Source organism: Peromyscus eremicus, chromosome 5 (genome assembly GCF_949786415.1).
Source record: "Peromyscus eremicus chromosome 5, PerEre_H2_v1, whole genome shotgun sequence".
Lineage (NCBI taxonomy): Eukaryota > Metazoa > Chordata > Mammalia > Rodentia > Cricetidae > Peromyscus > Peromyscus eremicus.
The window spans coordinates 96,799,125-96,819,139 of record NC_081420.1 but is presented as its reverse complement, the minus strand read 5'-3'; the positions used below and the strand labels follow the sequence as shown (position 1 = coordinate 96,819,139).

General features: G+C 42.2%; 1 protein-coding gene across 3 annotated transcripts in view; it reads right to left on the bottom strand.

Annotated features, from left to right (window-relative positions):
- Nucleotides 1-4,533: 4,533 nt before the first annotated feature.
- Rfwd3 (ring finger and WD repeat domain 3) overlaps nucleotides 4,534-20,015 on the bottom strand; it is a 34,015-nt gene continuing 18,533 nt past the window's right edge. For all 3 annotated transcript variants that reach the window (XM_059263987.1, XM_059263985.1, XM_059263988.1), the window contains exons 7-13: nucleotides 19,453-19,567; nucleotides 18,703-18,931; nucleotides 15,607-15,757; nucleotides 12,198-12,374; nucleotides 10,966-11,180; nucleotides 7,871-8,082; nucleotides 4,534-6,510 (exon numbers count right to left, since the gene is read on the bottom strand). In XM_059263987.1, the coding sequence (XP_059119970.1) occupies nucleotides 6,367-6,510; nucleotides 7,871-8,082; nucleotides 10,966-11,180; nucleotides 12,198-12,374; nucleotides 15,607-15,757; nucleotides 18,703-18,931; nucleotides 19,453-19,567 (1,243 nt within the window). In that variant the 3' untranslated portion in view covers nucleotides 4,534-6,366. The remainder of the gene's footprint in view (nucleotides 6,511-7,870; nucleotides 8,083-10,965; nucleotides 11,181-12,197; nucleotides 12,375-15,606; nucleotides 15,758-18,702; nucleotides 18,932-19,452; nucleotides 19,568-20,015) is intronic.

The window sequence follows — 20,015 nt, the reverse complement described above, 5'->3', positions numbered from 1 at the left end:
AAAGCTGTATAGCGTGACAAGGCAGAGGCTGGGGGAAAGGCTGTTTGAGTGATAACTAAGACAACCCCCCTCCCCACCATGAAGATGGTAAAGAATTGGATCTAAAATGTTCCAAAGAAGTTAAGAACCAAATTCAATGCCAGGTGGTAGTGGTACACACCTTTAAACCCAGCATTTGGGAGACAGGCAGGCAGATCTCTATGAGTTGAAGGCCAGACTGGTCTACAGAGTAAGTTCCAGAACAAAAAAGGACTAAATTTAAGACCCTGAGGAGATGGGAATGGCATTTATAAGGAAGGATTAGGGTTAGGTATGAAGGCACAGGTCTGTAATCCCAGCTAAGGCAGGATGATTGCAATTTCAAGGCCATGCTAGGTCTTGGTGGTTGCAATGAGAAGAGGGAGAGATGGGGAAGTCCTGAGCAGGGGTCAGCTCTTATAGGCCCCTAGAAAGTTTAAGGAGGCAATGGACAGAGTTGGTACTAAAGGACAAGTCTTACTGAAAAAGGAGTACATTTTGAATGGATTCTCCACATTGTGGCAGTTCATCAGAAGACAGTCCATATAGAAAATAGTATTTTTTCTTCTTGTTTGGTTTTTTTCAGACAGGGTTTCTCTGTGTAATAGTTCTGGCTGTCCTGGATCTTGCTCTGTACACCAGGCTGGCCTCTAACTCAGAGATCCACCTGCCTCTGCCTCCTGAGTGCTGGGATTAAAGGCAATTAAGCAGACAAGTGATAAGAAAAACAGAAAGGGAAATGTAGTCAATGTAGCCACTTTGGGGAGAGGAATAAAAAGGTTCAGTGATCCCCCAAGTCCATCTTCCTTCAGTGGGGACATGAGGTTACGTAATCTCCAATGCACAGCTAAGCAATCCCAGTCAAAGGGTTAAGGTGTGGTCCTGGCCATCACCGACCCATTGTTCTCTTGACTTCACTGTGTCCTGCAAAGTGGTCTGATAAGTTGTCAGAACTGTGTGAATGTGCCCTCCCCACCAAGTACTCCCCAAGTTCCCCCTCTCTCCTCCTAGCTGGCACCAGGCTTTAGCCTTTCCTTCTCCCAGACTGAAATTCCTAGAGAAAGCCACAGCCCAGGAGGACAGACACCTTAGGAAGAAGGACCTTGCCCTAGATTAAAGAGCAAAACTACAATAGATCAGCCATTATAAATCTTAAAATATTCCCTGGTGAGATCAAGGTTATCCATTACTACTTTGCATTCTGCATACGTGAAGAAAACCTTTCTAGAATAGAAATATTTTTGTGATCACTATTCTTGTGTGTTTTGTTGTGGTTGGTTGGTTGGTTTTTGTGGCAATTTTTGTTTTTGAGAACATCTCACTATATAGTCCTGGCTAGCGTGGAACTCAATACACAGATCAGGTTGCCCTCACACTTACAGAAATGTTCCTGCCTCTGCCACCCAAGTGCTAGGATCAAAGGCGTGCACCACCACTGCCTGGTCACATGGGTTGTTCTTAGGGATGACTCAACTGATCGTTGGGCCTCCACCTAGAGTTGGAATTACAGGCATGAGCCACCACCACACCTAACTGTAGTTCCTCTTATCAGGGAAACAAAAATTAGTTTCTGATGTTTCTCCTGACACTGAAAAAGGGGGGAATTGAGGCAGGGGCATGACTGCCTAGTGATACTAAGTACATTCACATTATCTTAACAGTTAGGGTGTCCCCTTCATGAGAAGAAATGGGGCCATGGCCACCGGGATAAATCCGGTCCCTGAACTTCACTGCGTTTAGATTCTGTACCTACTTCTCTCCTGCCCGTTGTCAACTCTTCTCATCTATTCCTGGGCACAACAAATCCTTGAGATTTATTGCTTGGCAGGGGTCATTTTTTTAAGACAGGGTCTCACGTAGCCCAGACTGGCCTCAAACTCAGTATGTAGTGAAGGAGGCCTTGAACTCCTTAATCCTCGTCTCTACCTCCCAAGTACTGGGATTACAGATGGGCATTTGCCACACCTGGCTTTGAACAACCAATTTTTAGGCCACATTGAAAAGACTTGAATCACACCATCATACCACCCGAGCAGCTAGCTTCTGAAGGCATCACTCTAACACTGATCACATTAAAGTCAGACAGTGGGGTCTATAAGCATCAGGAAGAGTTTGAGGGGGTAGCATAGTTTTATTTTTTTTGAAGACAAGTTTTTAGTATATAATCTAGGCAGCCAGGATGCCCAAAGCTTCTAATTATAACTTTTTAATTGTAAGCTTATCTAATTGTTGGCAATTCACAGAGCTTTGCTTAGATACAGCTCCAGGTCTTTTTAACCAATTTTTTTTTTTTTTTTTTTTGAAACAGGGCCACCATCTTGAAATCCTATTCCTCCCCTCTATGTCCATCATTTCTGTTACCCAAATTCAGATGTCGTTTGTGGCCTACACTGACCCTCTAGGACAGTCTTTCTGCCTAGTGTCCACTGCTGGACAAACTGTGCTACAATGTGTATGACTGTTTTATTTTTCAGCTGACCCTCTAGGACAGTCTTTCTGCCTAGTGTCCACTGCTGGACAAACTGTGCTACAATGTGTATGACTGTTTTATTTTTCAGCACAAAGGTTATCTGCCAGCTGGGCGGCGCACGCCTTTAATCCCAGCACTCGGGAGGCAGAGGCAGGCGGATCTTTTTGAGTTCAAGGCCAGCCTGGTCTACAGAGGGAGATCCAGGAAAGGCTCAAAGCTACACAGAGAAACCCTGTCTCGAAAAACCAAAAAAAAAAAACCAAACAAACAAAAAAAGGTTATCTGCCTACACTGTCAGAAACCTGGAATCAAAATAAGCTTTAACATTTTAAACAGTTTTAAAAAGATTTGTACTTGTGTTTTGCCTGAATGTTATGTGTGTGCACTGCATGCTTGCCTGGTGCACTTGGAGGTCAGAAGGCATTGGATTCCCTGGAACTATAGTTAAGACAGTTGTTCGGTCATAGGAACTGAACCCAGATCCTCACAAAAGCAGCAAGTGCTCCTAACTACTGGGCCTTCTCTCCAGCCCTCCCCGGGTTTTAAACTTCTACTTGGCTATCAGTAGTATAAGTAGGGTGGAAGGACCAGGACATGTAAAACTGAAACACCAGCCGGAGCGATGGTGGCGCACGCCTTTGATCCCAGCACTCGGGAGGCAGAGCCAGGCAGATCTCTGTGAGTTCGAGGTCAGCCTGGGCTACCAAGTGAGTTCCAGGAGAGGTGCAAAGCTACACAGAGAAACCCTGTCTCGAAAAACCAAAAAAAAAAACCAAAAAACAAAAAACCTGAAACACCATGTGCATGCCATTTCCTGGGGGTGGGGTGGGGGGAAGCAGGGGACACAGGGTATTTGTCTCCATGCTGGCCTTGAACCCAAGATCCTCCTGCACAGCCTCTAGAATCCTGGCATACCTGGTTTTAATTTCATTAAGATTTTAAAGCCATTTCTTCCTTGTAATGAATAATTCAAATTCTTTACCAATTAGGATGTACTTTGTACTTCTTTAATCCCAGCACTTGGGAGAAACGCCAGTCTGGTCTACAAGGATAGCTACATTTTAAGTTCCAGACCAGCCAGGGATAGAAACACAATAACTTAAAAAAATATAAATAAATAAATAAAAATGCTGTTAGGATTCTTAGCAATTTGGGATTTATTTCTACCCCAGAACTTTTTCCTTGAAACAGTTGGCTTTGTAATAACAGTATGGTTATACTTTTAGATTCTGTCCTCTTGGAATCCAGTATACTGTTATTTTTTGTTAACTGGAAGACATTTCCAGCTTTTCCAGTTAACTGCAGAGCCTGTTTGTACCAATAAAACCCTGATTTGAAACAGAAAAGACAATCTGAAGCAAGTGGCTAGAACTGCGCTGAGTAGGCGGAGCCCAAGGGCCTATACCTGCTCACTAATACCCCTGTCAAAGCATTGGCAAGTAATTTTAAGAAATAAAATAAATAATTCCCATTTCTTCCACCTTACGGGCTCCTCAATTTAGAGCAGTAACAGGAAGCCAGCCAGCAAGCAAGTTTGAAGAGTATATCCTCAGTATGTAACTCCGTCTGGCCTGAAACTCGCGATCCTCCAGCTTCAGATTCCAGTGCTGGGCTTACAAGTATGTGTTCCCATACCTGGGTTATTTAAGAGGCAAATGTAGCTTCCAATTAGCAACAGCAAAAAAGAACTGGCAGCTGGAGCCTCACCAGTTTAGGTAAAATATTTACATTGGGCACAATGGAGCACACCTGCAAGTACATCCCTGTACTTGGCAGGTTATGTAGAAGCAAGGCCAGTCTTTCCTATGTGGGGAGTTAAAGTCCAGCCTGTGCTACGTGAGACTGACTCAGTAGCAGTAAATCAGACAAGTAAAGAAACAGTACATTAAATGTTTACTTCAGCTCTAGGGATCATCCTGTGTAATTCATATCCAGTACTGGATGAGATGGAGAATATACTAGAGTAAGATGATGCCCCCCCTCCCCAACTCCCAAGAGGCAGGTATACTCCTGCCTCTACTAGACACAGGCACAAGACACTGGGGTTGGTGTTACACATGGCAAATTCTTTATTTTGCTAACATTACAACAGACACTGAAACACAGCAATATTCAGAAATCCCAATGTATTATGACAAGATTAAAAACAAACATCCTGCTGGTGCTAAGACGATTAGAGGCTGGGTCTAGAGATGAAGTTTCTTGCAAGTAATGGCAGGGTAGGGTAAGGTTTTCTTTAGATAATCAGTCCATCATGTGAATCTGCTTCCAAAACACAGATTTGGGTTTCTGATACAGCTCAGTGATAGAGCAAAAAACAAGCGAGACCCTGGCACCTTCCTACCCGAATCCAATTTTATTGTGGAAATGCAAAAAGTGGCATGGCTTGATATTGATTTGCTTTAGCTTCTGTGGTGGTAAATCTCCCCAGTCAGCCTTAGTTAAACAGTCTTCAAGACAAGTCAAATCTTAACCCTTCCCCAGACAAACCTGACACCCCCAGCTTTCTCTGTGGTCATCTGCTGAAGTAACTGAGTTCTATTTAATTTAAATCCTATCCTGCCCCTGAAGCTCCAGGCTTAGGTAGCTACTTTTAAAAGGGAGGGAGGGAGGGGAGCTTTTCCCCAAGCTGTGGAAGCTGACATTTTTAAAGCTTTAAAATTAAACAAACACCGCCCCCCCCCCCCAAAAAAAAACCCCAAAAATCTTCAAATAGAAGGTTTCATTAAATACATACAGCCACAACTTGGAACCCTGGGAAAAGTAACCTTAACAATCCCTTGCTGTTAATAAAGATCCCCCAAACAGCTCAGGACTTTGATAGGTAGGACAGAACTTTTATTAAAAAGGATAGTACCTCACCAACAAATTTGAGACAGCCATGTTGTCTACACCTTGAGACAAGGTGTCCTAGGGGCAGTGGTTTAGTGGAGTAGCCTAAGACAAAGTAGACAAGTGTAACCTGAGCATAATTCTAAGTGCCAGACAGTTCAGGACCAGCAGAATGGAAGTTTCTAGTGTTGTCCTTTCTGTCATCCTTAGGTCTAACCACTCACTCCTATCTCCTGAGAATAACCACTTTACTAACAACACTTTCAGAAAAAATGGGGAGGCAAATCAAAGAACTCAGAATCAAACATTTCACATGGGAAGGAAGCCTTTACCTGGGCTGGGAATTGTATGTCCTTAAGCACTGGCTTGGTGGGGAATAAAAACCCCTGAGGATTCTAAGCTAAGTAGAAAAATCTAAATTTTTCACAATTGTTCGAACAACTGGTCCTTTCCGTTACCTGTCACAGTGATCACAATGAACTTAATGCACACAAGCTTTAGCTATTGGCTCTACATATTGCTAGCTGATCAGCTACCTCCATCATTGGACTTGTCAACATTCTAGTAGGCACGTGTACCTGGAATGTAACTGTTGTTGCCACAACACACACCACAGGTGAAGTACCAGACACTGGGGGCAGGCAGCGCAGGCAGGGGTGTGGGTGAGATCAAGTCATTAAAAAGTTATGAGCACTCAAACTTGAAAAGAAGTCAAATTCTACCCAAGACAATTCAGGCTGGTTGGGTATCACAGCCCCAAAATGCTGTGCACACTCACATCCCAGATAACAGCTGGTTGAGAGGCCTGTAAGATCCTGCAGAACTTAAAGAATTTTCAGGCAAGATTCACAAAGGTACTTTTTTGGTGCAAATAGCATACACAATCTTAGTGTCTCCATGACCTAGAATCACACTAATCCAAATGAACCCATGATCCAAAAGTTCTAGTTACAACGTACAAACAGGTATCTTGTTCAGGGCTACTAGGTGCTAAAAACCTATTTAACATTAACCAGCAGCATGTCTGGAAGGTCTCAAGACCATGCTCACTCCCATTTATAAAAATTGACAGCCTTCTCAGTTAAGGTAGCCAAATAGTTGTTCTGATTTGCTTCAAATGGGCAGATGTCCAAGACAGGTTGATCGGTCTTCAGGTCCTGCAGCAACGAGCCACTGCCACCATTCCACAACTTAAAAACAGCAAGCAGAGACAGTCAGCAGCTAGGCAGCCCGGCCCCGGGGACAGCAGTCTCTAGTGTTAACACTGTGCAAAACTAGCACACCCTACGCTTGAAAAGCAAGTCAAGGACTCATTTCTTTCATCTGCGTGCCAGAAGTCTCCTAAATATTGTCTCTTCTAGAGACAGAAGAGTCAATGAGACAAGATCACTATCTCAATCCTCAAGGAAGTTATATTTAGTTTAATTATGTGTGTCTATATGGGGTACCTGCAGAAGAATGTGGATCTCCTGGAGTTGAAATCACAGCTGGCTGTGAGCCTCCCAATTTAGGTGTTGGGAACCAAACTTGGATCCTCCAACAGGACCCTAACATACTCCTAACTGCTGAACAATCTTTCCAGCCATGAAACATACATTCTAGCAAGTGTTTTCTTTCCTAGAACATTTATTACAAGAAACTTGTAAAGTATCTAAAATAGGGCCAGTGAGGTAGCTCAGTGAGAAAAAACACTTGCCATGCAAGTCTGTTGAGTTAGATGCTCAGAACCCAGGTAAAGGTGGAAGGAGAACCAAGTCTACATACTTGTTCTTCGACCTCTACCTGTGCACTGGAGCACACACCACCCCCAACATCATACACTACAGTTTGTAACACTTGAGGTACGTCAGGCATGCCTTTAACTCCAGCATTTAGAAGGCAGACACAAGCAGATCTGAGTTTGAGGCCAGCAAGATCTATGGTGAGTATACAATGAGACCCTGGCTCAAAACATGTATTAAAATAACAATAAACCACCACCAGACTTCTCTCTCTCTCTCGAGACAGGGTCTCACTGTGCAGCTCTGGCTGACCTGAAATTCACTATGTGGACCCAGCTGACTTTGAACATCTGCCTCACCTCCCAAGGTCTTGGACTACAGGTATGTCCTGCCTTGTCTGGCTTTTAACATGATCACTAGGGAATTCAGGTCTTCATGTTTTCATGGCAAGTACTTTACATTTTACCAAATAAGCCAACTTCCTAGGAAACTTCATAAGTAAATTTTGATGTTTTAACAATCCTGCTTTCTTCCCTTTACTTGTACTATTACTTCATATTGTTTAACACCTATGGTGTAATCATTACATACCAGTGATAGTTTTGGGTGTACACGTGTATATATTTATATGTGTGCCCCTGCTTGGCTTGTGCACTTAGAAACCACAGATGTCTTTTGGTATTGCTCTCTGCCTTATTACCTTTAGACTGGTGTGGTGGTGGTTGGGACTGACTCCCTCATATATGCTAGGCAAGTACCTTACCACTAGGCTAGGCCTAGGCCCTCAAACCCCAAACTATTTTTAAATACACAATAAAAATAGGCTCACCAGGACAGACTTTGATGCTTCATCCCCAGTACATACTAGGAGATTGCCATCATTCTCTGGGCTTTGGAAGATGGCATTTTTGGTCAAAAGTTTGCAAGTGGGTCCCCCAAGGAACGTTTGCACAGGAAGACAGGAACAGACAGGCTCTCCAGCATCATCCAGTTTGTAAGACATCTCCAATAGCACAGTTCGTATGGTGTTATGGCTTTTATCTACGAGATAGAGAAGCTGGTGTTACCTCATGGAGATGATACAAAAGAAATTAAGTACCTGAACCTCAAATACTTACAACCTAGCTGGGGAAAAAAGCTAAATACATTAAACCCACAAGACCTACAAAGCAAATACAACACAGCACCAATGAAATTCAGAAGCCTGGACTAGGATAAAGGAAGTTGCTGGGAGATATGTGTACACTGAAAATATGGTGTTCCTATTGGTTAATAAAGCTGCATTGGCCTATGGCAAGGCAGCTTAGAGGCAGGCAGAAAAATCCAAGGAGAGAGACAGGAAAGAGAAAGGCAGAGTCTAGCCGCCACAAAGCAAGATGTGAAAATACTGGTAGGCCACGGCCACAGGGCAACTTATAGATAAATAGAAATGGGTTAAGTTAGAAGAGCTAGCTAGAGAGAAGCCTGCCATAGGCCATACAATTGACAGTTAATATTAAGCCTCTGAATGATTCTTATAAGTGGCTGCAGGACTGCGGGTGAGAGAGATTTATCCCACCCGTGTGGCTGGGAGGGACTGGAAAAACCTTTTGACTACAGGAAGTTATCTGCAATAGGTTTTTCCTACTGGAGAAACAACTCTAGAAATGCACTGGTTTTGTATAATCATTGTATCTTCTGAGACCTCCTGGGGAATTTATTTTTCAAGTATTCTAAGTACTCCATTAGCTATAATAAGTAGAGTTACATCTCAGGTACTTCTGAGAGACAGACAAACGCTGGGGGAAAAAAATGGGACACCCCCCTTCCAGCTTTCTTTCTTATTATCTATTTTTATTTTATTTGCATTGGTGTTTTGCCTGCATGTATGTCCATATGAGGGTGATGAGTCCCCTAGAACTGGAGTTACAGACAGTTGTGAGCCGCCATGTGGGTGCTGGGAATTGAACTCAGGTCCTCTAGAAGAGCAGTCAGTGTTCTTAACTCCTGGACCACCTCTCTAGCCCAACCCTCAAGCTTTCTATGTAAGTCTGAGCATGATTTGTAAGAACCAAAAGGCCAGAAGTGGTAACTGTTACAGTTTCCCAAATAAAAAAAATGTGCAGTGATGAGATCTACCCACAAATGGGCACTTTGATGGTCAATGTGACAAACCTGACCTTGGAACCCAGTTTTAGGCCTGACTTAAAATCAGCATACACAGAGGCTTCTCCATTAGCCAGGTATGGTGAACTAACGAGTCAATAATTCCAGCACTTCAAAGACTGAGGCTGAAGGACTGATACAAGTTTGAGGTTGGTGGTACTATAGAGAGCCAGGAGTACACAGTAAGACTGTCTCAAAAAATCATAAAATGAAAAAATAAAAATATGTGAGTGGTTGGTTGTTTGCTATATATTCCACTTGTTCTTCATCTAAGTCAAAATTCAACACATTCTAAAATTGTTGATTACAAATAAGGCACAATGGTTGACATCAGCCATAGAAATAAGTTCCCCTATTCATGTTTTCTTTAAACTAGCCAATTCCCTCCTCCGCCAGAAAGTTTAAGGGACAATGTCCATAAACCTTAATAAAATCTTACAAGCTCTTTTCCCCCCTCTAGACCCACTGATGGAACTTATGTACCCCAGATGGCTCCTTCTTGTTCCGACGGGCCCTACAAAGCATGTTCTTTTCCCTGGAGCTTTAAGTAGTAAACTTCCTTTTGTTATCTTATGAGTTTTGATGTGCTGCCTCTGTGTCTCACCTATCTTCTTTAAACAAACAAACAAAAAAATTAGCTGGGTGATGGTGGCGCACGCCTTAAATCCCAGCACTCAGGAGGCAGAGCCAGGCAGATCTCTGTGAGTTTGAGGCCAGCCTGGTCTACAGAGTGAGATCCAGGACAGGCACCAAAACTACACAGAGAAACCCTGTCTCAAAAAACAAAAAAAAAAATTATTATGTATACAGTGTTCTGCCTGCATGTACGCCTGTGCACCCGAAGAGGGCACAAAATCTCGTTATGGATGATTGTGAGCCACTATGTGGTTGCTGGGAATTGAACTCAGGACCTCTGGAAGAGCAGCCAGTGCTCTTAACCTCTGAGCCATCTCTCCAACCCCTGAATCTATCTTCTGATCTGGTCGGGGCTCTCAGACAACAGCTGTCTAGATAGGAATAAATTGGACTCAGACCAGGTAAGAGTCACAACAAAAGTATAAACAAATTTCCTGTGAGAGAGACACCTAGTTACAGGTCAGAATTTAAGATATTAGGTGCTTGTCAGAACAAAGACATGTTTTGTGAAAGGCATACCATAACCAACCATTACTAAATATCTAGAATCCCATTAGAACAGGGCTAGAATTTACAGCCATTCTCTTGAGATCTCAAGACCAAATTAAAAAGGCAAACCCTCATTAAACTGACCACCAACATGGTTCATCAGGAATACAGATTTTTTTTTTTTAAAGGTGAGAACAAAACAAGCCTGTAAATTTAATAGCTGTTCAGAGTTCTATCCCTAGATTTGGAGATGGTAAAGGTCATCTGCCTAGATAGTCCCACAAAACCATGACTGTCAGCCTTACTTAACTTTGCTGGCCTCAAATATGGAACAACTAAAAACCTGATCTGGTATTAGGCTGTTTCCACCTGGACCTTTTTCTTAGGTGACATGAGGGGCAGATGAAAGTGACCTGAAGGTGAATGCAATGGACTCCAGAAGCACATGGCAGAGTTTTCCAATACACGGTAGGGAAGTGGACTCTGGAGGAAATGGGAGCCATCATTTCCACTGTAGTACCAAAGGTTTCAACACAACCAGCCTGCCAGCCTTGGAGAGGCTTACCAAAGCCACTCAAAGGGAAATGTCTTCTTTCCTGTACAAATCTCCCCCAACCACCAAAATAGCAGGTCCCTAAGAACTTCAGAACTCACCAGGCCTGTAAGTCACAAGACAGTGTCGAGTGCTGCTCTCTGTCTGGAAGTCTACAAAGCCCCCTGGCTCCAAGGATAGCACATGAGGCTTATGAGAAAAATCTGTTTTTAGCTCCCAGAAGGACGCATTCTCCAAGGTTCCAGCCAGCACCCCACCATAAGGAAATGCAGCCACAGCAGCTCTGGGTAAGTATGACAGAGATACCAAAGGACATCTGAAGGCAAAAAAGAAAACCATGACACACATTCCAAATCCAATACTTTGGCTGCTCCAGACCTCATGACCAGGAAACCCGGGCCACATTCCCATCTCAATAGAAGTCAAACAGAAGGATGAATATTTTCCTGTACTATCTAAAAACAATTAGCTATCTCTATAGGAGAAAGAAAAAGGAAATACACATAACATTCTGAATCTACTTTCAACAGGATACATTAGATAGATACTCCAAAAGAAAGTCCTGTAACAAAAACAGCCTAAAGCAACCACATTTTAACTCAGAAAAAAGATGATTTTTTTTTTTTTCTAAATTTCTCACCATAAACTCATAACCATTCTTCTGCCTCAGCCTCCCCTGCCCACCCCCCAAGTTCTGGGATTGTAGATATAAGCAACTAGCATTGGTTAGACTTTCTTCCTCTTCTTCCTTTTTTTTTTTTTTTTAAAGAGAAAGGGTTTCTTTGTATATCCTTGGCTGTCCTGAACTTTCTCTAGAACTTGCTAGCCTCCAACTCAAGAGATCAGCCTGCTTCTGCCTCCTGAGTACTGGGTGGGATTAAGGGTGCTGTGTGTACCAGCCCCCCCCCCCCCCCTGCTTTGGTTAGATCTTCTAAATTTCCATCTGCAAGTTTAGGAATGATATTATATGCTAAGAATCCTTTCACAAACACCACCCTGCAAGCTATGTTCCTATGAATTTAATTATGCAGAAGTTACCAAACCAAACACTTTATTTTAGTATTTCAAGACAGGGTTTCTCTGTGTAGTCCTGACTGTCCTAAAATTCGCTCTGTAGATCAGGCTGTCCTTGAACTCAGAGACCTGTCTGCCTCCCAAGTGCTGGGATATGCTACCACACCCTGCCTCAAATTCTATTGCTTCTGAAGTGATAAAAGTACTAGATCTTAGACTAGTGGTCAATTGTTGCGACACTCCGAGGAATGAACAATATAATATAGGAGCAATCTAAAAGAATGCTGTTGTGATCTACATAAAAATGAGTTTTTCCTACCTGGCTTTCTGAGGAACTAACTCTTGTATATAGGCATTTGTGTTCCGTAGGTCATATATCAGAATTGAACCATTAGCCAGTCCAGCATAGACGTAATTGTTTTCATCAAGACACCAGCAACAGCTCCAAACAGGACGTCCAGTATTGTAAGTCTGCACCACAGTATTTGTTTCTAGGCTGTGGAGTTATAAGAGATTTTTACCACTATATATTAAGAAAATCTTGTATACAATGCTGATAACGTTGAGTAATAAAACATTTAACAAAGTAATATTTTTTATTTTTTACTTTTTGGTTTTTCGAGACAGGGTTTCTCTGTGTAGTTTTGTGCCTTTCCTGGAACTCACTTTGTAGACCAGGCTGGCCTCGAACTCACAGAGATCCGCCTGGCTCTGCCTCCTGAGTGCTGGGATTAAAGGCGTGTGCCACCACCACCCGGTTTTTTTTTTTTTTTTTTTTAAGATTTATTATGTATACAGTGTTGTGGCATGTATGCAGGCCAGAAGAGAGTACCAAATCTCATTACAGATAGTTGTGAGTCACCATGACGTGGCTGGGAATTGAACTCAGGACCTCTGGAAGAGCAGCTAGTACTCTTAATCTCTGAGCCATCTCTCCAGTTTAACAAAGTAATATTTATTGAGAACATATCCGCACCCTAAACTATCTGGATTTCATATTTCCTCTGGGAATTGCATAGTTCTCAATTCCAAAACACTTGTGTTTTCTGGTCTGCAGACTTAATTCTTGAATTATAATGAAGTAAAAGGGTAAGCTGAAGAAATACACAAACGATACATTCTATTCTCTATTGAATTACTTTCTCTATAATTAACTGTCACACAAGATAATCAGTAAGCAATACAAGAAAGTAGAAAATATAAGGGAAACCAAAAATTATAATCCAATCACCCAGAAGTAGCCGTTAACAACACTGTGTAACAGCACCCCCCACCCCAAACACACACTTTTTGTGGTGGTAGTCAATGAACCTAGGGACTAATGCCTGGTAAGCAAGCAGTCTGTCACTGAGCTACATCTCCCGTTTGTCCCTGCCCTTACTGTTGTTTTGAGATAGGGTCTCACTATGCAACCCTGGCTGCCCTAGAACTTGCTGAGTAGACCAGACTGGCCTTGGACTGTGATCTTCCTTTTGCTTCCCAAGAACTTGGGCCAAAGATGTGCGCCACCCTGTCAGCCCCCCCTTTAATTATTATATATATATATATATATATATATATATATATATATATATATATATATAAATAAATTGTTTTGTCCACATGCAAGTCTGTATACTATATGAGTACCCTTCCTGAGGAGGCCAGAAGGAGTTTTAGATCTCCTGGAACTGGAGTCAAGACAGTTGTAAGCTGCCATGTGGGTGCTGGGAACTGAGCCTAGGTCATCTGGAAGGGCAGTCAGTGCTCATCACTACCAAATCATCTTTCTAGCATACCTTCACCCATTTTTAAAAGATTTTATTTGGGGGCTGGAGAGTTGACTCAGCGGTTAAGAACACTGGCTGTTCTTTCAGAGGATCCAGGTTCAATTCCTAGCGCCCACATGGCAGCTCACAACTGTCTGTAACTTCAGTTTCAGGGGTCTGACACCCTCACACAGACATACATGTAGGCAAAACACAAATGTACATGATGAAATAAATCTTTAAAAACTTTTATTTGTGTATGTCTTTGCATAGATACCACAGGAGGCCAGAAGAGGGTATTAGGCCCCTGAAACTGGTCTTGGAGCTGCTCAATGCTAACTACTAGGAAATGAACTAGCCATCTGTTTAGTACCCAGTCCTATCCTCATCTAAAACACACACACACACACACACACACACACACACACACACACACACACACACTTATATAGCGTATATATGTGTGAGACTGTGGATGCATGCATGCCACATTGTACGTATGGAGTTCAGAGGATAACTTTTTGGAGTGGTTCTCTCCCCCAATCATGGGTTCAAGTCATTAAGTTTCTGTAGTAAGTGCTTTTATATGAGCCGAGCCTTCTCTAGGGTTCCTCCTGACCAATATCATGCTTATCAGGCATGTGTTCTACCATCGAATTACTACACATCCCTATCCCCCAACTTTTTGTTGTTGTTTTTTGAGACAGGTTTTCACTATGTAGTCCTGGTTGTCCTGGAACTCATTCTGTAGACCAAACTTGCCTTGAACTCAGAGATCCACCTGCTGCCTCCCACTGCCTTTCTTAAAGAGTCAAGAGGAATAGGAAGCTGGCTAGAAAAGAATGGATCACACTCAAGTCTGGCTTATACTACTAATGATCCAGGGGACAGAACTGGGTTCTGAGTTGCCGTGGCAATTCTATGGTAGGAGGCATCAATGATCCCTCCACATCATTATCCCAACATCTACAGAACATTGCTCTCATCCACACAGTTTAATATGTATTTAAAAATACATAATTTTAGGGGTTAGAGAGATGGTTCAGTAGTCCAGATCACTTATGGTTGTTGTAGAGGATCTGGATTTAGTTCTTAGCATTTACATGGCGACTAGCAACCATCTAGAACTCCAGTTCAGTTCCAGAGGATCTGATGGCCTCTGCAGACACTCTATTCAGGTGGTGCACAGTCATCCATCAGGGCAAAACACCCATACACATAAATAAAAGTGAGTAAAGTATTTTTTCTTTTTAATGGGATTTTAAAGAATTAGGACAACCCAGCCTTTGGTGAAGACCTGAAACACGAGCCATTCAAAAGGTTGAAGGACAATTCCAAGGTCAAGGCTAGCCTAGGTCAATTACTAAACCTCATAGTAAGAAATAAAAATGGATGGATAGTGCCATGATAAAATGCTTGTCTGGCATATTCCAGACCCAGGTTCAATTTGAAGCACTACAAAAAACAACAGATTCAGGTCACTCACTACACATTAATTTAGTGACCTACTATGTCACTTTTATTTTCTGTCTCATTCATCTTAGGCTGTCCATTCAGGTGATGGGATTAGAGGTATCTACTATCACACTCAGCTTTATGTTCACTTTTCTGTTATTCTTCTAACTCTGTAGTTCAAGTTGTCCTCGAATTCTCTATGTAGTCCAGATTGGCCTCAAACATATGATAACAATTATGCCTCTCAGGATCCCAAGTGCTAGGATTACAGGTTTCAATCACCACACAGGGTTTATATACTTTTATTTATTTTGAGACAGTCTCTCTATATAGCCCTGGCTGTCCTGGAACTCACTATGCCTAAAACTCAAGAGATCTGACTGTGTCTCTTGGGTGCTGCGATAAAAGGCATGTGCCTGTTGCATATATACTTTCAAAAGGAGACAATGCCTCAGATCAATAAGAGAACTAAGAATAATTCGATGCACAGTGGCCCAGGCCCAATCTTACCCTTGATTCACTTACCTGGTCAATTTAATAGTATTGTCAAAGGAAGCAGAGAGCAGAAGGCCTTTGGATTGACTGCTGAAAGCTAATCCACGAATCTGCTTGCCATGCATAGGAATATACTGACTGCTTTTCATGTTGGCAGTACTCAACATCTTAACACCAAAGCCTACCAAAGAAGAGAGTTCAAAAAAGGCATAGAGAAGTAAATTATGGCAAAATCAAACTATTTTTTAAAGTAATTAGCACCTTTGCTTATCTTTCTTGGAATCCAAGTCTTTAGAAAACAGCTAGTCAGCTGGGCAGTGGTGGCGCACGCCTTTAATCCCAGCGCTCGGGAGGCAGAGCCAGGTGGATCTCTGTGAGTTCGAGGCCAGCCTGGTCTACAGAGGGAGATTCAGGACAGGCACCAAAACTACACAGAGATACCCTGTCTCGGGGAAAAATAAATAAATAAATAAATAAATAAATAAATAAATAAATAAATAAAGAAAGAAAGAAAGAAAGAAAGAAAGAAAGAAAGAAAGAAAAAAGAAAACAGCTAGTCAAATAATGGAAAATGAGTATTCCCCAGGTTTATACATGCCCCCCCCCCCCCACCTCTGCTTTGAGACAGAGTTTCTCTGTATTGCCCTGGCTGTCCTGGAACTTGCTCTGTAGACCAGGATGGTCTTGAACTCAGAGATCTGCCTGTCTTTGCCTTGAATGCTGGGATCAAAGGGCCACCATCTCCAGCACCCCGGGGTTATACCTTTTAAAAAAGCAAAATCCATTTCAAATATCCATCAATAGATAGATGAATAAACAAATCTACAATGTACACATACAATGAAATACTACCCAGCAATAAACTATTAATTTACATAAAAATATGGGTCTTAAAAAACAAACAAAAAAGGGATATGGCTGTATGATGCCATTCATATATAGTTCAAGAACATGCAACACAGTAACAAAAGGCAGATCAGTGGCTGCCTATGAGTGAGAAGAGATTAAGGATAGGTAAAAGATTACAAAACTCCTCAATGCTACTTTAAATACGTACAATTTTATTTTACAAGTTGTACTTCAGTAAAGCTGTTGGGACAGTTGGGCATGGTAGGATATCACTACAGTCCTAGCATTTGGGAGGGAGATAAAAAGCAATATTGGGAAGCTGGAGAGAGAACTCAGCAACTGGGTTCAATTCCTAGCACCCACATGGCAGCTCACACCTGTCTGACAACCTCATACAGGCATACATGCAGGCAAAACACCAATGCACGTTAAGATAAAAAATAAAATTTTATTTTATATATATATATATATTTAAAAGCAGCCTGGCAGTGATGGTGCACCCACTTTTAATCCCAGCACTTGGGAGGCAGAGCAGGCAGATCTCTGTGAGTTCGAGGCCAGCCTGGTCTACAGAGCTCCGGGACACCAGGCCTACACAGAGAAATCCTTGTCTCTAGAAAAACAACAACAACAAAAGACATTTGAGGCCTGCCTGGTCTACATAGCAAGACCCAGTCTCAAACGGCCAAAACAAATTAAGTTGTGTAGACAAATATTAAGCATAATTTGTTCAAGATTTAAGAGGGATATGAGCAATAAAGAACAGAGACAAGGGGTTGGAGAAACTAAGATGGCAATTTTTTTTTTTAAGATTTATTTTATGAGTATGGGTGCCTTACCTATATGTATGCATGTGCACCACATGTGTGTCTGGTACCCACAGAGGTCAGAAGAGGGCACTGGATCCCCTGGAACTGGAGTTAGGAATGGTTGTGAGCCATCATGTGGGTGCTAAGATCTGAACCAAGCAGCCAGTGCTCTTAGCCACTGAGCCAACTCAGTCCTGGCAAGCTTTATTTTTAATATTTATATTTTGCTTTGCCTGCATATATGATGTGTACCATGTGCATGCCTGGTGCCCTTGGAGGCCAGAAAAAGGGTGCCAGATCTCCTGGAACTAGTTACAGTTTATGATGGTTGTGAGTTGCCATATGTGTGGCTGGGAATTGAACCAGGGTCCTCTGGAGAACAGTTAATGAACTTTACTGCTCTTAACCTTCCCTCCAGTTCCAGCTTTATTATTTATGTGTGTTTGTCTCTGTGTGGGTATATGCACATGAATGTGGGTGCCCATGGAAGCCAGAAGAGGCCAATAGATTCCTTGGAGCTGGAATTGGAATTATAGGTGATCGTTATGGGACACCTAACATGAGTGCTAGGCTTTGAACTATGGAACTCCAAAAGAGTACCTACCACTTTCCTGTCTGAAAGAGCAGCAAGTGCTCTTAACCACTGAGTTATCTCTTCAGCCCCCCATTAATATATATTAATAAAAATGACTATTATATTCCTGATATTCCAAAATATTAAACTTTGTTTAAATTTGAATTAGTCTCTGGAATAGTTTAGTAAAACTCTCAAATGAATCTGTACAGTAAATGACATACACAGGGAATATTCTCCTTGGACTACATCAATGACCCACACTTCCATCCATGTACCTCCTTTCTCACATTCACATGATTACTAGTTATTTCTACATTCTTGATGAATGAATTTGCAAAATAAAAGCAACAGACATGAAAGAATTTTTTTAAAGGAAGGCAATAGCCTGTGCAGTGATAAAAGTACTATTTGTAGCTGAAAGAGACATTTTCTGTTTGTTTGAAACAGGGTCTCACTATGTAGACCACAGTGTCCTCAAACTTCTGCCTCAACCTTCTGAATTCTGAGACTATAGGTATGTGTGTGTGCCAGGAGACCTAGCTATGAAAGACAGGGTTTTTGTTTGTTCTGAGACAGGGTCTCTTTATGTAGTCCTGGCTTTCCTGGAACTTGCTGTGTAGAAGAGGCTAGCCTGGCCTGGAACTCATAAAGATCTGTCTGCACTTGCCTGTGAGGTACTGGGATTAAAGGCATGTGCCACTATGAAAGGCATCTTTGAAGCACCCGAAGTACTTGCATTCAATTAACAGAGAACTGACAGAAAAAAAGTGAGGAGAGGAGATAGCCTGTTTTCAGTGTTTAATCACTACTGAGCCCAAGATTCTTCAAAAACAGAAGAGAAGCAAGTAGTATCTAACAATGAACACAAAGGAGAGGTTCTGAATTGTTTACCTGGAATGAAGGAGGACTGAGGAGAAGGCTGTGACACCACTAGGCAGCTCAAACCATCCGAGTACGCCATGATTCGGCAGTTTCCTGTCTGGGACACTGTGAAAGTCTTCTCAAAGTGGTATTTATGCTGGTTCTGGCTGGAGGGTAAGCAGTTCCCGCAACGTGCTTGGGAGCCCCGGTGCTGCTGCCTAACTTGATTCTGATGCCGCATAATAAGGGTTTCTAAGGACTACAAGGAAACAGATTAAATGAAAGCTTTTATTCCCCCTCAAGAATGGTTCAATGTTTTACTTATATGCACTGATGTTTTGCCTGCATGTATGTCTGTATGAGGGTGTCAGGTATCCTGGAACTGGAGTTACAGACAGTTGTGAGCTGCCATGTGGGTGCTAAGATTTAACCTAGGTTCTCTCTAGCCAGTGCTCTTAACTGCTCAGTCATCTCTCCAGCCCCCAATTATGATTTCTTGATTGAATAAAACATTTCTTGCCAATCATGAAAATGTTTCCATGAACCTTAAAGAACTACATTTCAGAGTATTTCTCCAAGTAACTGAAATAAAGAATGCAGAAAACTATCAAATATTGATAGTCCTTAGTGGCTGCACTGTGTCTGAAGCCCTCACAGAGTTCATAGAAATATGGGTTTTGGGCAAATTGAGATCAACTTATGTAATTTGATTCCTCTTAAACTGCTCTTCTCTTTAATTCTGGTTCTAAAAACTTTTTGAACTAGAAAGGACAAACTCACCTGGACACGGCTATTGAGTTTAGTGCATTTATCAATGAGGACCTGAAGTTGGAGCCGGCACTGAGCAGATTCTAACTCAGCCTGCTTCCTGAGCATTTGTTCATTCAGTAAGTCACTAGAAGGGAAAAGCCAGAGGCAGATGAGTATTAGGAAAGCTACAGAAGACAACCCAGTGTAAGAAGGAGCCGAATGAAGCCATTCTGGATAGAACTTCCATTTTGAATAAGGGTCAAATAAGGTTTAATTTCCCAAGACCTCCCCACACCCCCTGGGTAACTGACATCTTGGTTGGTAAGTTGAGACAAGAATGGCAGGAAAGCCACCTGACTACATTTGATTAAACCAACCAATGAAAAGAAGATATGTGTACCACAGATATGTTCCAAGGAAAGTCCCTATGCCCGAATCCTGATTGGTGAAAAATGTAATTGTAGATGGATCAGGGCTGCAGAACAGGTTCGGAGCTGAACTGTGACCCCAAGCCAGAATGTTACAAAGCCTTTAAACGTGAAAACTGGCACACACACATGGCCTCACCCTCTCCTTAGTTGCTGGCATTACAG